General features: G+C 45.3%; 1 protein-coding gene across 1 annotated transcript in view; it reads right to left on the bottom strand.

Moving 5' to 3' along the window:
- DCBLD1 (discoidin, CUB and LCCL domain containing 1) overlaps positions 1-16,806 on the bottom strand; it is a 149,025-nt gene that overhangs the window by 75,994 nt on the left and 56,225 nt on the right. Inside the window, exons 3-5 of the mRNA XM_063917210.1 lie at positions 4,439-4,576; positions 870-921; positions 336-408 (exon numbers count right to left, since the gene is read on the bottom strand). Of these exons, the coding sequence (XP_063773280.1) occupies positions 336-408; positions 870-921; positions 4,439-4,576 (263 nt within the window). The remainder of the gene's footprint in view (positions 1-335; positions 409-869; positions 922-4,438; positions 4,577-16,806) is intronic.

Here is a 16,806-nt window from a genome sequence, read left to right as displayed (position 1 = left end):
AAAAAGAAGACATCAACTTGTGTCGACCATATTCATGTAACACTTTTGTACCTGTCGACATTTTCCATGTCAACCTTTTGACTATCTTTATACTGTAGATCTATTGAACCACACCCGTCTGAAAGATACTCCTTTTGAGAGCTTGTTTGAATGTACTTAAATATTTAAATAAATGCTCCCTTTGTTCTTCACTCCTACATCAAATGATATACAGAACAGGAACCCGATTATGCGTGTGCAATATCATATTATTATCATCATTTTATTAGGAATTATTGGTCATCCCTTTTCAATATACTCATAAACATGGTCCATAAATGTAATAAGGTACTTACATCTCTATATCCTTCCTGCACATCACCTGATATATCCCCTGCAACATCTCTACAGCCAGCTGGACAGAACCTGCTGCAATCACAACAATAAAACACAAATATAAGCAACTGGATAGCAATACCCTTAAGTGTCGCATGTATTGAATAAGGTGGAAATTAACATTATAAAATAGCTTTTCCTTAACCTGAAATTTCATGTAGCCATAGATAATGTTGAAGTACTTTTTGAAATGTAAAAAAAAATAAAAAATTGCATGATGCCACTTAAATATTCATGGGGCGATATTCAAATAATATATCACGCCCAATCTCCTTTCTAAAGTGATCCCTGCTATCGCGCATATTGCGCCCATAATAATCAGGTTTAGCTGCGTAAAGGATTGGGCGCCCTCGCTACCCTGGGGGTAGCAAGCTGAAATGATTATACCACGGCCATCGGCAGAAACAGAACGGGTGGAAAGAATTTCCCATATCTCACTATGGTAAGAAAACACAGTACTTTCAGCTGAGTAATTTATAGAAAATATGCCTCACCTGTACTCAGTCTCTTGATAGTGGTTTGAACGAGCCAAGCAGGTGATCAAATCTATTGTCAAAGGAAAAAATAAATTGACAGAAGAGAAAGTTACTGGTAACTAGCAAAATAAACATGTTAAACTATGAAGAGAAAAAGAAAACAATATGTATTCAAGCGATGAAATACTTTAGCAAGTTCAAGCAGTTGCTCTACAGCCACAGAAACGGATGGGTGAGCATAAGAGAAAACAAACCCTTTGGCTAGGATTGTATTGTAGCAATGGCATGTAGTTAAACAAGAAGGAGGAAATAGGTAGAAACTGATCACGTTATCTTATAGTGACATCGTCCAAGATTTAGTGGCCATGTAACACCTATAGCACATCTGTAAGATTATAAAACACAGAGAAGAGGGTCCAGTCACCTCACTAGCACTCAAGAAATATTTAGTTAAAAAAACTAAGTCACAATATTGAAGCCAACAAAGACTGCCTACTATTGCTGGAACATTTTATGGTCGAGTTATTCCAAACCCAACAGTTCCAATAACCATGCCAACATACTTCAGCACTGTGTGGAGGGCTTTCTCAAGGCTTAGTATTAACAGTGGCCATGGAGGAAGCAGTGTTATAGTACAGTTGTGGAGAAAAGCAGCATGTGAAAACATTCCACAGAAGCCTCTAGACTGCAAATGGGGACAATAATTTCTTATATAATGATATCAGCTCTGCCTGAACTAATGTGGAAAAGGCTGTTGTGCTTTGTAATCCTATAGGAGCGTTATGGAAGGATTGTGATAGAACCAAACATGACAGTCTAGAAGAAGACACAAAATAGAGGTCCTAACTATGGGGGATCCATGGAAACTGCTAAAGTGGATGGAGATAAAGTACCAGCCAATCTGCACCTAACTGCCATGTTACAGGCTGTGTTTGAAAAATGACAGGAGCTGATTGGTTGGTACTTTATCACTCTCCATGTTATCACTTGTTTCCAAAGTTTAGTACATCTGTCCCTATGTTTTTTTAGAATTCTCATGTTCGGGATGTAGCAGTCGGTCACATAACTACATCCCCTCCCCAACTAGTGTCTGTCTGTCCACGTCTCACATCAGAAATCTAACCACCAGCCCTTAGAAGATTCATGTACAAAACCTTAATTTTAGATATGGGTAAAGGGGCATACACACGGAGAGATTTGTGCTTAAATTCTAAGCAATCTAACTAGATTGCTTAAAAGTTAAGCACGGACCTTTCCTTGTGTATTCCCTAGAGCAGGGGTGGGGAACCTCCGGCCCGTGGGCCGCATATGGCCCGCGAAGCCGTTTGGTCCGGCCCACCAGCTTGCGTCAGTGAGACACGCTGCCGCTCAGTCCGGCGGCAGCGTGTCTCAGCTGTTAGAACAGGGAGACAGGGAGGAGAGCGCGGCTGTCGAGTGGGAGCGGAGGCGTGTAGTACTGCAAACCAGCCGCCGGTCCGTGAGCCAATCAGAGCTCGCGGACCGGCAGCCATTCAGGAGCCGCGGCTGCCGGTCCGCGAGCTCTGATTAGCTCTCGAACCGGCGGCTGGTTTGAAGTACTACACGCCGCCGCTCCCACCCGACAGCCGCGCTCTCCTCCGTGTCCCACGGTAAGCAACACGGAGGGGAGGGGGGAGGGCATCTGTATACCTGGCACTGTGGGGGCATCTGTATACCTGGCACTGTGGGGAGCATTTGTATACCTGGCACTGTGGGGGCATCTGTATACCTGGCACTGTGGGGGCATCTGTATACCTGGCACTGTGGGGGCATCTGTATACCTGGCACTGTGGGGGGCATTTGTATACCTGGCACTGTGGGGGGCATTTGTATACCTGGCACTGTGGGGGGCATTTGTATACCTGGCACTGTGGGGGGCATTTGTATACCTGGCACTGTGGGGGCATCTGTATACCTGGCACTGTGAGGGGCATCTGTATACCTGGCACTGTGAGGGGCATCTGTATACCTGGCACTGTGAGGGGCATCTGTATACCTGGCACTGTGGGGGGCATTTGTATACCTGGCACTGTGGGGGGCATTTGTATACCTGGCACTGTGGGGGCATCTGTATAACTGGCACTGTGAGGGGCATTTGTATACCTGGCACTGTGGGGGCATTTGTATACCTGGCACTGTGGGGGCAATTGTGGATCTGGCACCGCACTATTGGGGGCATATGTGTATCACGTCCCATTTTAACTGGCCACTCCCATTTTTTTGGCGCGTGCACACCCCTCGGCGCGCACACACAGTACCTCTAAGGAGCAGACCCACTGGGGGGCAGGGTAATTTTTTAAGTTGAGAATTTTTGTACGGCCCCCGAAGGATTTTATAAATATCCAAATGGCCCTCGGTAGAAAAAAGGTTCCCCACCCCTGCCCTAGAGCGATAGTGATGCGCGGCGATATCACCGGTGCTAGATTGGCCAGGCACAATCTAAGAGGTCGCTCATTTCACCCGCTGGGTGAAATGAGCGCCCCCCCTTCACTCTGCACACATCGCACTGTGGGGGTAATTCCAAGTTGATCGCAGCAGGAAATTTTTTAGCAGTTGGGCAAAACCATGTGCACTGCAGGGGAGGCAGATATAACATGTGCAGAGAGATAGATTTGGGTGTGGTGAGTTCAATCTGCAATCTAAACTGCAGTGTAAAAATAAAGCAGCCAGTATTTACCCTGCACAGAAACAAAATAACCCACCCAAATCTAACTCTCTCTGCAAATGTTATATCTGCCCCCCCTGCAGTGCACATGGTTTTGCCCAACTGCTAAAAAAAATTCCTGCTGCGATCAACTTGGAATTATCCCCTGTGTGCTGAGCGAGGGAGAGATGTGTGCTGAGCGGTCTGTGACAGATCGCTCAGCACGCATCTCTCCCCGTGTGTACGGGGCCTAAGGCCCATATAGACTGGCTGATGCAGGAGAGATGCGTGCTGAGCAAACCGCTCAGCACACATCCCTCCCGCCGCACATCACAGCGCGATCTGTGCTGAGCGTGCGGGGGGGAGATGGGGGGGGGCGCGCTCATTTCACCCAGTGGGTGAAGTGAGCGACCCGCTAGATTGGCCTGCACGGCAGGCCAATCTAGCACCAGCGACAGCAATGCGCGGGGTTGCGCATCGCTATCGCTGTAGGGGTACACACGGAGCGATAATGCTCAAATTCTAAGCAGTCTAGTCAGATTGCTTAGAATATCGCTCCGTGAGTACCCCCCTTTACAATTCAAATTATGACCAAAGTTTAACACTAACATTTTGTTCAACATAAAGATGGTATAGTATAAAAGGCATCAAGCAAAAATATTTACAAAAACATAGTTAAAATGTAAAAAGTATTGCAAATACCACAAAAGGATAAGATACTTTTTACATTTTAAGTTTGTATCTTTCTGTTGTGTCAGTAAATATACACTTAAAATAGGTAAGGTGAAGTAAGACCAGATGTCGTGCGCTTAGAAGATTAATGAAAAAAGGGGTACTTTCCTCAAAAGTCTTCTGCTAAATACTTCATATACACTTAAAATAGTATTTATTTTCGCTTTAGCAGTTTTACAAGGCGGTCAGTTACCTGGATGATCACTGCTGGCAAAATTTATTAAAAAGCCCCGTCCGGACTCATGGATGGTACTCTCAAAATGGATTGTAACTTCATTAGTATCCAGGTAGTGCTCCTGTGGTGCAGTGTTCTGGTTACCACAGTAACTAGCTAAAATAAAACAAAACATGTTAGGTCATAAATGAAAAGATATGATTCTGCACTAGTGAGAAAAATGTATGTAAATCAACCTTAAGGTATATGGGGTGTCCTATTAACCGCAATAACGCGATCCACGATCGGTTTAGCGCACCCTGCATGCTCCTGTTTATTGTACCTATCCTATTCCAAAACGGTGATAACGGGATTCCTTGGGTAATTATAGCCGGAGGTCGCCAGGCAACTACGCGCGTGCGCATTGCGGATGCCGCGCAGCCGCAGTCCCGACCCGTTCGCTTGCAGAATGACCCCCTATGGGCCTAATTCAGAGTTGATCGCAGCAGTAAATGTGTTAGCAGTTGGGCAAAACCATGTGCACTGCAGGTGGGGCAGATATAACATGTGCAGAGAGAGTTAGATTTGGGTGATGTGTTCAAACTGAAATATAAATTGCAGTGTAAAAATAAAGCAGCCAGTATTTACCCTGCACAGAAACAATATAACCCACCCAAATCTAACTCTCTCTGCACATGCTATATCTGTCCCCCCTGCAGTGCACATGGGGGGTAATTCCAAGTTGATCGCAGCAGGAAATTTTTTAGCAGGTGGGCAAAACCATGTGCACTGCAGGAGGGGCAGATATAACATGTGCAGAGAGAGATAGATTTGGGTGGGGTGTGTTCAAGCTGAAATCTAAATTGCAGTGTAAAAATAAAGCAGCCAGTATTTACCCTGCACAGAAACAAAATAACCCACCCAAATCTAACTCTCTCTGCAAATGTTATATCTGCCCCCCCCCCCCCCCTGCAGTGCACATGGTTTTGCCCAATTGCTAACAAAATTGCTGCTGCGATCAACTCAGAATTACCCCCATGGTTTTGCCCAACTGCTAACAAATTTGCTGCTGTTGCGATCAACTCTGAATTACCCCCTATGTTGGTTGTGCTCCCTGTGTAAAGTAATAAATACTGGCAAACTAGGAGGTGCAAAGGGAAAAAACTCCCTTTTTGGGGCATTCTTTAGTATATAGTTAATAATAGGCTGAATAAAATGCAAATTTTAATTTATATACCCAATAAACGTAATGAATAGACTTGTTTAAAAACAAATAAAACTGTATTAAATATATCTTCCTCATTCAAATATGCTCACATCATTACTACTTCACTAGGAGAAGATCAGAGTTTATAGTGAAAACATGTTTGTCTGTGGCATCAATTTCTATATTGTTTCAACACAAAATTGTTTATGTATACAGGCTTCCAGTAGAGTGGTGCGGGACCTCCACCAGCTCAAGGGATATATGTACCTGTTGGTTGACCTGGAACATGTGACCTGCTGGGTGGTGTGAAAACTGTGACAGTTATTTGCAGCCACCCACTAAAAAGGGATTTTTTTCAAATAGAGCTCCTAACGGGGTGAAAAGGGGTAAAATGTTCCACGCATCAATCTTTGCCTGGTTGAAACCGAGCACATCAGTTTGTAGAAATTGTTGCCAGAGACTAACATTTTCACCATAAACTGTGATCTCTTCATAGCGAAGGAATAGTGATGTGAGCATCCGCATATTTGTATGAGGGAGATAATACATTTTTAATATTTGTCCTCAAACAAAAATGATATTCATCCCTTTAATTGGGCAAATAAATGAAAAGTAACATTTTATTCAGTCTATTGATATATACTAAAATGTGCCCCCAAAAAAGAGTATTTTGCCCTTTGTATCTCTGCACCCCCTTGTTTGATACATATATACAAGTTAACAATCAAAACCAGACTAACAGGGAGGCCAGGGCCCCCCACATAACGATATAACCAGCGTGGGTGGCACTGTGGCATATGTGAACTGCGGAAACCACAGAATGTTTAACACAATTGTGGTGCTGCAAGTACTTTGCACATTCTACTTTTTAATAAAAATGTCAGCATATCTTATTAACAAATTTGATTGGTAGGGCCCCCCACGTTAGTTACCATGGGGACCCCACAAACCTTAATTTGTGCCGGTTAACAATACAAACCCCCCCCCCAAAAAAAAAAGAAAGAAAAGAAAACATCTGTATTTCATTGTGAGCATGCAATACCTAGAATAGTCTGAGGAGCAAATAGGAATCCTAGGTAATAAAGATTATATCACAGAGCTCTAATACATAATACATATGAGGCGACGTGGTTAAATGTGAAATACACAACAGTTTTTCTGCACGGTGAGAACCTAGGTATGCTTTATCTCACAACATTTAGGAAATGAATGGGAAAGTGGCAAAGTTAAGCAATCTACAAGCCTTCAATATACTACCACCAAACATTTATTACCCCATGGGAAACCAGTGCTTTTAAAGATAGAAGTTTATCACAGGAGATCCTTGGAAAACAGCAGCTATAAAATGTCCCTGTGGTCTGATACAAAGAGTAACACTGGTCAATCATACTGTACTCGCTTTAGATTTGCCTTTGTGCTGCTGTGTCTAACAAAGGGCAGACTTTGCAGCTGATGTCCTCCGTGCACAGTAACTACTCTGCTCAAAGATTATGTTTGAAGGATGGAAGCAAATTGCTTTGCAAAGTTGTCAAGTGTATGTTACAGACAAGGCAAAATCACCTGCCGTCTCCAAAGCAGGTGCCACGTTAAGTTATTGCAGGCCATGGTAATTGTCTGCTCTTACAAGCAAGTAAACCACTCATGGAGGCTAAAATATATTTATTAAATGTTGATAATTACTAAGCCAAATAATATACTTATAAAAAGTGTTTTAATGTAACATTTACTACAGCTTGCATTAAGAGAGCTTTATACCATCTGTAGCTTTCTGATCATTACATACAATACTGACAAGTGCAATAGTCAGGGATTGAAGTCAGTTGAAGCCTAAAGGCAATAATTGAAACCATAAACTTTCCAAATGTGCTTGTTTTATATCATTAGCAATATTTCAATCATCATTACAGACGCTCTAAATTGGAATTTTGCTGTGTGTTGAATGAAGGGTAACGAAACACTCCAAGTTTTACTTTAACAAAACTACACTTGAAACTTGTGGCAAGACTGAACATTACATAAAAAAGTATTAATATATGGTTACAGTGATCATTTTGTGAATAGTAACTTGACATTATAGATGTTATAGGAGCTACAGTAATGTTTAAAAAAAAAAAAAAAAATTTTTTTATACTATATATATATATATATATATATATATATACATACATACATATATACACACACACACACACACACACACACACACTATACAAATTAAAGGCAAGGGGGAAGCAGTTAGCTTCCCGACAGATGGTATCCCGGCGCTCAATATACAGACGCCGGGATCCCGAGGGAGGATGCAATGCCGGCGTGTACATACCGACACCGCTCGGGATGCCGGCATCACGTTACCGACAGCCAGCATCCTGATCGTCCTCGCAGCGGGATGTGCTGGCATCCTGCCGTGCGTGGGGGGTTGAGGTTAGATTTAGGCAAAAGAAGGGGGGTTAGGGAGCAGGAATGGGAAGGTTAGGGTTTGGGACCGGGGAGGGAGGGTTAGGATTAGGGTTAGGCATCAAGCAGGGAAGGTTAAATTTAGGCAGCGGGGAAGGGAGGGTTAGGGTTAGGTACAAAGCGAGGAGGTTTAGGGTTAGACACTCACAAGGGAGGGTTAGGGTAGGGAAAAGGAAAGGGTTTAGGGGATTAATGGGGAAGGGGGGGGGGGGTCTGTCGGGATTCTGACAGCCGGCATCCCGTCCATCAGCAAATCATACTGAACCCAGGCAAGGGGTATGATGCACATAATTTTTGTTAAACATGTATGTTTTTGAAAAACTTAAAAAACAGAGATCCACTGTGCAAATTGTGGATGGCAACATTAATAATGAGACTGGGATGAGTTATGCGATTCCAGATGCTAATAAATGACCCTATATTTATAAACAAAACTATTTGCATGTATGAAAATCTGAGAACTTATTCTTGTGTCTCTCTGGTGCTGTAAAGCAATGTAAATAGGTTTCTACTTGCATAGTTACAGATCATCATATATGGAAGCACACTACAGAGAATAAGGAGACAAAAAGGAAGGAAACATAGGGGTATATGCAATTCCGGGCGAATTACTGCAATTTTTCGCCCGTTTTTAAATTCGACACAATTCGACCGTCGAATTCCGGCCGGCGGGTGCCGGAATTCGACATATTTTAATAAAAAACGGATTCGACAGTCCCGCTGTCGAAAAACGGACCAATTGACGGATTTTGAATCGACTTTTCAGATGGTACAAAAAAACGGTAAAAAAAAACCCAAAAAATTGCGTGGGGTCCCCCCTCCTAAGCATAACCCCCCGTATTTTAACAACCAGCACCGGGCTCTGCGCCTGGTCCTGGTGCAAAAAATATGGGGGACAAAAAAAGAGTAGGGGTCCCCCGTATTTTTTGTACCAGCACCGGGCTCCACTAGCTGGACAGATAATGCCACAGCCGGAGGACACTTTTATACCGCTCCCTGTGGCCGTGGCATTAAATACCCAACTAGTCACCCCTGGCCGGGGTACCCTGGAGGAGTGGGGACCCCTTCAATCAAGGGGTCCCCCCCAGCCACCCAAGGGCCAGGGGTGAAGCCCGAGGCTGTCCCCCCCATCCAACCCATGTTTTTAAAAAAATTTATTACATTCCGCCAGCAAAGTGAGGCGGATTGAAAATGACGAATTTACTGTCAAAAAGCACTGTTGTCGAATTTACATTCTTCAATTGAATATACTTTTGTCGAAAAGCCGCATTTGTACCATTGCAGAAATGTCGAATTTGTCAAACGTCGAATTTCAAAAAGTCAAATTTGAAAAGTCCGTTTTTTTGACGAAAAGTACTGTATTGCATTGTCGAATTTTTTGGGGGGGGCGAAAAAGTCCCGTTTTTCGACATTTTCGGGAATTCGACCTTCGACCGCAATTGCATATACCCCATAGTCATTTGCACTATTTACAGTTAAGGGAAAAAAGCCTAAAAGATACTTGTGAGTACAAACAAACTGTACTAAACCATGTTTTGTATAAACAATTAATTTTACTTTTACATGGTATCTAGCCTACAACACAAACGTGAGTATTTCATTGTTGGTAAAAATAAAGTAATTGAACTCTGGAATTTACCTGAAAAAATAATATGCATGACACCTATTATGTTTATTATTTTCCAATACAATTTGGATGAAGTGCACCACATTGTAAGTTTTTACAATGGATGTCACTAATGAAAGTACAGTCTATGAAAACAACTAGACAATGGCTGGTAGAGAAAGCAGTGACAAATACAGCTTATAATAAGAGTAATTGTGTTTAGAAATGCACTACATAGCAATACTAGTATACTTTAACCTCTCTTATATATATATATATATATATATATTCTAGATACAAAAATAGGAGGAGGGGGCCCTCATAGTGCAGATCACTTTTTATTTATATTTAAAATAGCATGTACAAAACAAACAGTTAATGTTAGTGAGACGGGTGGTATTCATGTGACCGCCGGTCTGCTGACCAACAGTCACATGACCTCCTCCACCAGCCCACTGGCTCGGTATGCCGACCAACAGTGACTATTTCCACTCGTGGGTGTCCACGACACCCATAGAGTGGGAATAGAACCCGTGGCGACCGCAGGTCGCCACCGAGCCCGCAGCGTGGCGAGCCCGCAAGGGGCTTGCTGCACTCGCCCCTCCCCGCCGGGATCCCGGCGTCGGAATGCTGCCGGGATCCCGGTGTCGGTAAGCTGACCGGCGGTCAGCCATACTACACCCAGTGAGACTCGTACCTGCCAGACGTACAGTACGTCTGGCATGGCTCGTACCTTGGGGCGTGGCCTGCAAGACGTACTGTCTTCAACTTGAGACCCGGTCCAACTGGTCTCCTGGTGCAGTGTCCCGACGAGTCACGGCTGTGATCTGCAGCCGGCGGTGTGGTGTGAGGTCCCAGACGCAGGACAGCGGTATCCGGCTTATGCGCTTTGTAGTTGTCATATCATGTGATAACCAGTCCACAGGATGAGCTTCATGGTACGAGTTTCACTAACATTGACTGTTTGTTTTTAAATGCTGTTTTAAATCTAAATAAAAAGTGATTTGCATTATGAGCGCCCCCTCCTCCTATTTTAGTATCTAGAATCTAATCTACTCAAGGAGTCCAGAGTTAACCTTGGGAGAGGTGCAGCGGTTTTTAAATCAAAGATTACCAATGCTACATTTCGGAGCTGTGATCCGTTGGATGGGTGTTTCAACTGTTAAAGTGAAACCTTCTTGCCTACCAGCGCACATTTTTAAAAAAATTTTTTTACATTACACTCTGCTATTCCTGATGACCACCTTGAGTCCTGTTGGGGAATGAGTGTTAAATAAAATAAAATAATTAATATTACTCTCCTATCCCCATAGGATAATGCAGGAAGGATGGGGGGGGGGGGGGTTTCTGGTTGCCTGGAAACCCCCCTCCTCTTGGCAAGTGGCTTAAATTCTGACAATAGCAATGGTATAGAATAGGATTTTAATTACCTACCGGTAAATCCTTTTCTTGTAGTCCATCATCTCCGCCATCACCTTTGTGAACACCCTCGGAGCTGTGGACAGGCTGAAAGGTAGTGCCTGGAATTGGAATTGATTGTCCAGCAGGGCAAATCGCAGGTACGCCTGATGAGGCGGCCAAATCGGAATATGGAGGTAGACATCCTTGATATCCAAGGAGACCATGAATTCCTTTTCTTCCAGGCCCGCAATCACTGCTCGCAGGGATTCCATTTTGAACTTGAACACCTTCAAGTAAGGATTCGAGGATTTGAGATTCAAAATGGGTCTTACCGAACCATCCGGATTCAGCGCCACAAACAGGTTTGAGTAAAACCCCTTGCCGCGTTGCAGTATTGGAACAATGATGTGGGACTGGACCAACTTTAGGACGGCCTATTGCAACGTAACTTGCATATCCTCCAAAGCGGGTAAGCTTGATTTGAAAAATTGTTGGGGAGGAGTACTGTCGAACTCCAGCTTGTAGCCCTGAGAAACGAGATCTCTGACCCAAGTATCCTGGCAGGAAGCCTCCCAGACGCGGCTGAAGTGACGCAGTCGAGCTCCCACCTCGAGGATCCCGAGGGGGCCTTAGCGGAAGCAGAACTGGTGGTCTGTTCCTGAGAGCTGGTCCTTGCAGGCTTTCTGGATTTACCTCTGCATTGGAGGCACCTCTGGTCTTAGCTCGAAATCTGTGAGACTGAAAGGACTGGCCAGATGGCTCAGGGTAGGAGCGTCTCGCCGGCGGGGCCCCAGAGGGGAGAAACGTGGATTTCCCATCCGTAACTTTGGAAATCCAGGTATCCAACTCAACCCCAAAGAGCCATTCACCAGAAAAGGGGAGGGATTCCACACTACGTTTGGATTCAACGTCCGCAATCCACTGACGCAACCACAAGGCCCTACGGGCAGACACTGCCATGGCAGAAGTCCTAGCATTAATGTTCCCCATCTCCTTGAGCAAATCACAGAGGACACGTGTAGAGTCCTGAATGTGTTTTAGGAGGGTCACCATAGTGACCAAGGGCATATCCCCCAAGAGGCCCCCCTGAATTCGAGTGGCCCAGGAATGAATGGCATGGGTCATCCAGCAACCCACAATGACCGGCCTTTGTGATACACCTGCTGCCATGTAAATAGATTTGAGTGTAGTTTCTATTTTCCTATCCCCAGGATCCTTTATGATAAAGGAGCCCGGGGCAGGCAGCAATGCCTTTCTGGACAGTCGAGAGACTGATACATCAACCCCTGGGAGTTCCTCCAAAAATTTCCTACCTTCAGGAGCAAATGGGAAAGTGCGCAAAAATGTTTTGGACACTTGGAATTTTTTGTCTGGATTTTTCCAGGCCAGTTTGAATAGGTCATCTAACTCAGAATCAGGTAAAGTGACATTAGGTTTGTTTTGTACAAAGAAAAATGACTGCTGTGATGCAGCGTCCTCTAGAGGGAGCTTTAACATGTCCCGTATAGCCAGAATTAGGGGTTCAATACTCTGAGCAGAATCGGGATCCCCACTAAGGTCTAAGTCCTCCCCATCCTCCTGTATATCCTAATCTGTATCAGAGAGCAGTGCAGGTAAACCACGCTTTTGAGGTCCTGCATGAGAGGAGAGGGGCTGCACATCTGCCCTAGCAGCTAAATCTGCAACAGCTTGTTGTAGTAGCTGAGTTTTCTGTACATTAGCAGCGAGCTGGGATGACATATCTGACATCATTGTTTTAAAAGACCCTAGCCAGTGGGCCTCTGGATCCTCTTCCCCAGCCCCTGCACCGATTTGTGAAGATTGGCTGCATTGTTCACATGAAACAGAATCATATGAAAATGGAGAGAATCTGGTGTGGCATACACTGCTCAGTTTGTGTTTACCCATGTTTCACAGTAAGCACAATAACATACACATACACCCAGACAGTTATATTGCAAGCCCGCCCTACTGTATGTGAGAGGAGACACACAGAGAGAAGGATACCAGCACACCCTTAGTTGTACAGCCCCAGAGATGCTGTCAGGTAACTATATAACAGTAAACACTAACAAATTCTGTCCTGTAGAGGACCCAGATAGTGTGCAATAGCGGCTCTCCCCCTTTGCTACACCCTGTACCAGATATCCAGCGTGGCTGAGGAGTCAGGAAGCGCTGTGTGCGCTGTATATGGCTGCAGTAAGCAGAGGAAGGCGCCAAAATGCCTCTGGTCCCGCTCTGAGGTAGCTCCGCCCCTCCAATGGTGCCAGAGCTACAGTGATATATAGTGATGAGCGGATTCGGTTTTACTCGTTTTTACTCGGTTTTACTCGGTTCTCAAAACGGCATCTTATTGGCTCACGGATGTCACGTGTTTTGGATAGCCAATAAGATGCCGTTTTGAGAACCGAGTAAAACCGAACCTCGCTCATCACTAGTGATATATTATACTGGAAAAGTCTCCTTTTAACTTAAAAACATCACAACCAGTGCTAGTCTAAGCGGTTTTGTGCCAGTCTACTCGTGGGATCTTAGCGGGACCCCCCCGGGAGGGTCCCGTACGCCGCACCCGTGGTCAGCCGCACAGTGAACCGGGGGACCCCTCTAGCGGGGCCCCCGGTTTGTACTCACCACCGATGTCACCTTCAGGCAGTGTTAGGGGGTGTGCGGCATGCTGCGGCCGTGACAGCCAAGGCGCAGTGCCCCGCTGAACAAACACCCCTCACGACGGTGGTCCTGCAGCGGGGGAGCGGCTCTGCACCTCGTAAGGCCGGTGACCGCCCCCCCTAATTCCCACGGTGCAGGTATGCTGTTGCCCAAACAGCATACTGAAAATAACAAACATGAAAAATAAATTGAAGACAACTCTCTGGAGCGCAGAGATGTGCATCCTCTCCTGAGGGCACTTTTTTCTAAACTACCTGTAAGAGGGGGCATAGAGGGGAGGAGCCAGCACACCCAGGGGAAGAAATTTAAAGTGCACTGGCTCCTTTGAACCCCATCTATACCCCATCGTACTAGATTCCTCAATATCCCTTATGGATGCTAGAGAGAATATGATTACTAGAGCTGTCGCCACATCATGCAGTTTAAGGGACAGAGCAGAGCTGCTGCACATGCCCAGTGGTAGCAGCTTCTTGGTTGGTGTGTGTGTGTGTGTGTGTGTGGAGCCTCACCATGAGGTGGAAGAATGTGTGCTTAGAAAGTGCAGTACTGGTTCTATTATGTTGTGTATTTATTTATTATGGTATGTTAACCTCTTCCTGACCACACATTTATATTATTGAAATGTTTGATGCGGACTACACTATAGACCATCTATAGTGTTAAAAATGAATACTGTATTCCATACAGTATCCAGTGCATATAATGACCAATTTTTACATTAAGGTCCTTGCGCCAATGTTCCGCAGAGTGGGGGATTCTGGACTGCATTTGGAAACCCCCCTCTAGAAATTCTGCGTTTGCCACTGATCCCTGATGGAATAAAAGTAATCAGCACTCACTTTTAGAAACAAACAGCAACACTGCACAGTGATGAGCAATATATCGCTAAGGATTTATTTATATTTTTAGCATTTTCAGTAACAAATAGAAATAAAGGGTGCAGGTGAGAGGCTGTTACCCTTACAAGCCCTAGGCAATAATAAGAATTTACTTACCGATAATTCTATTTCTCATAGTCCGTAGTGGATGCTGGGACTCCGTAAGGACCATGGGGAATAGCGGCTCCGCAGGAGACTGGGCACAAAAGTAAAAGCTTGAACTAGCTGGTGTGCACTGGCTCCTCCCCCTATGACCCTCCTCCAAGCCTCAGTTAGGATACTGTGCCCGGACGAGCGTACATAATAAGGAAGGATATTGAATCCCGGGTAAGACTCATACCAGCCACACCAATCACACCGTACAACCTGTGATCTGAACCCAGTTAACAGTATGATAAACGAAGGAGCCTCTGAAAAGATGGCTCACAACAATAATAACCCGAATTTTGTAACAATAACTATATACAAGTATTGCAGACAATCCGCACTTGGGATGGGCGCCCAGCATCCACTACGGACTATGAGAAATAGAATTATCGGTAAGTAAATTCTTATTTTCTCTAACGTCCTAAGTGGATGCTGGGACTCCGTAAGGACCATGGGGATTATACCAAAGCTCCCAAACGGGCGGGAGAGTGCGGATGACTCTGCAGCACCGAATGAGAGAACTCCAGGTCCTCCTCAGCCAGGGTATCAAATTTGTAGAATTTAGCAAACGTGTTTGCCCCTGACCAAGTAGCTGCTCGGCAAAGTTGTAAAGCCGAGACCCCTCGGGCAGCCGCCCAAGATGAGCCCACCTTCCTTGTGGAATGGGCTTTTACAGATTTTGGCTGTGGCAGGCCTGCCACAGAATGTGCAAGCTGAATTGTACTACAAATCCAACGAGCAATCGTCTGCTTAGAAGCAGGAGCACCCAGCTTGTTGGGTGCATACAGGATAAACAGCGAGTCAGATTTCCTGACTCCAGCCATCCTGGAAATATATATTTTCAGGGCCCTGACTACGTCCAGTAACTTGGAGTCCTCCAAGTCCCTAGTAGCCGCAGGCACCACAATAGGCTGGTTCACGTGAAACGCTGAAACCACCTTTGGGAGAAATTGAGGACGAGTCCTCAATTCTGCCCTATCCGTGGGAAAAATCAGGTAAGGGCTTTTATAAGATAAAGCCGCCAATTCTGAGACACGCCTGGCTGAAGCCAGGGCTAACAGCATTACCACCTTCCATGTGAGATATTTTAATTCCACAGTGGTGAGTGGTTCAAACCAATGTGATTTTAGGAACCCCAAAACCACATTGAGATCCCAAGGTGCCAAGGGGGCACAAAAGGAGGCTGTATATGCAGTACCCCTTTGACAAACGTCTGGACTTCAGGCACTGAAGCCAGTTCTTTTTGGAAGAAAATCGACAGGGCCGAAATTTGAACCTTAATGGACCCTAATTTTAGGCCCATAGACAGTCCTGTTTGCAGGAAATGTAGGAAGCGACCCAGTTGAAATTCCTCTGTAGGGGCCTCTTTGGCCTCACACCACGCAACATATTTTCGCCAAATGCGGTGATAATGTTTTGCGGTTACATCCTTCCTGGCCTTTATCAGGGTAGGGATGACTTCTTCTGGAATGCCTTTTTCCTTCAGGATCCGGCGTTCAACCGCCATGCCGTCAAACGCAGCCGCGGTAAGTCTTGAAACAGACAAGGTCCCTGCTGGAGCAGGTCCTTTCTTAGAGGTAGAGGCCACGGGTCCTCCGTGAGCATCTCTTGAAGTTCCGGGTACCAAGTCCTTCTTGGCCAATCCGGAACCACGAGTATAGTTCTTACTCCTCTCCTTTTTATGATTCTCAGTACTTTTGGTATGAGAGGCAGAGGAGGGAACACATACACTGACTGGTACACCCATGGTGTTACCAGAGCGTCCACCGCTATTGCCTGAGGGTCCCTTGACCTGGCGCAATATCTGTCTAGTTTTTTGTTGAGACGGGACGCCATCATGTCCACCTTTGGTCTTTCCCAACGGTTTACCATCTCTTGGAAGACTTCTGGATGAAGTCCCCACTCCCCCGGGTGAAGGTCGTGTCTGCTGAGGAAGTCCGCTTCCCAGTTGTCCACTCCCGGAATGAACACTGCTGACAGTGCTATCACATGATTCTCCGCCCAGCGAAGAATCCTTGCAGCTTCTGCCATCGCCCTCCTGCTTCTC

Source organism: Pseudophryne corroboree, chromosome 4, assembly GCF_028390025.1.
Source record: "Pseudophryne corroboree isolate aPseCor3 chromosome 4, aPseCor3.hap2, whole genome shotgun sequence".
Lineage (NCBI taxonomy): Eukaryota > Metazoa > Chordata > Amphibia > Anura > Myobatrachidae > Pseudophryne > Pseudophryne corroboree.
This window is presented reverse-complemented; position numbering and strand designations above follow the sequence as displayed.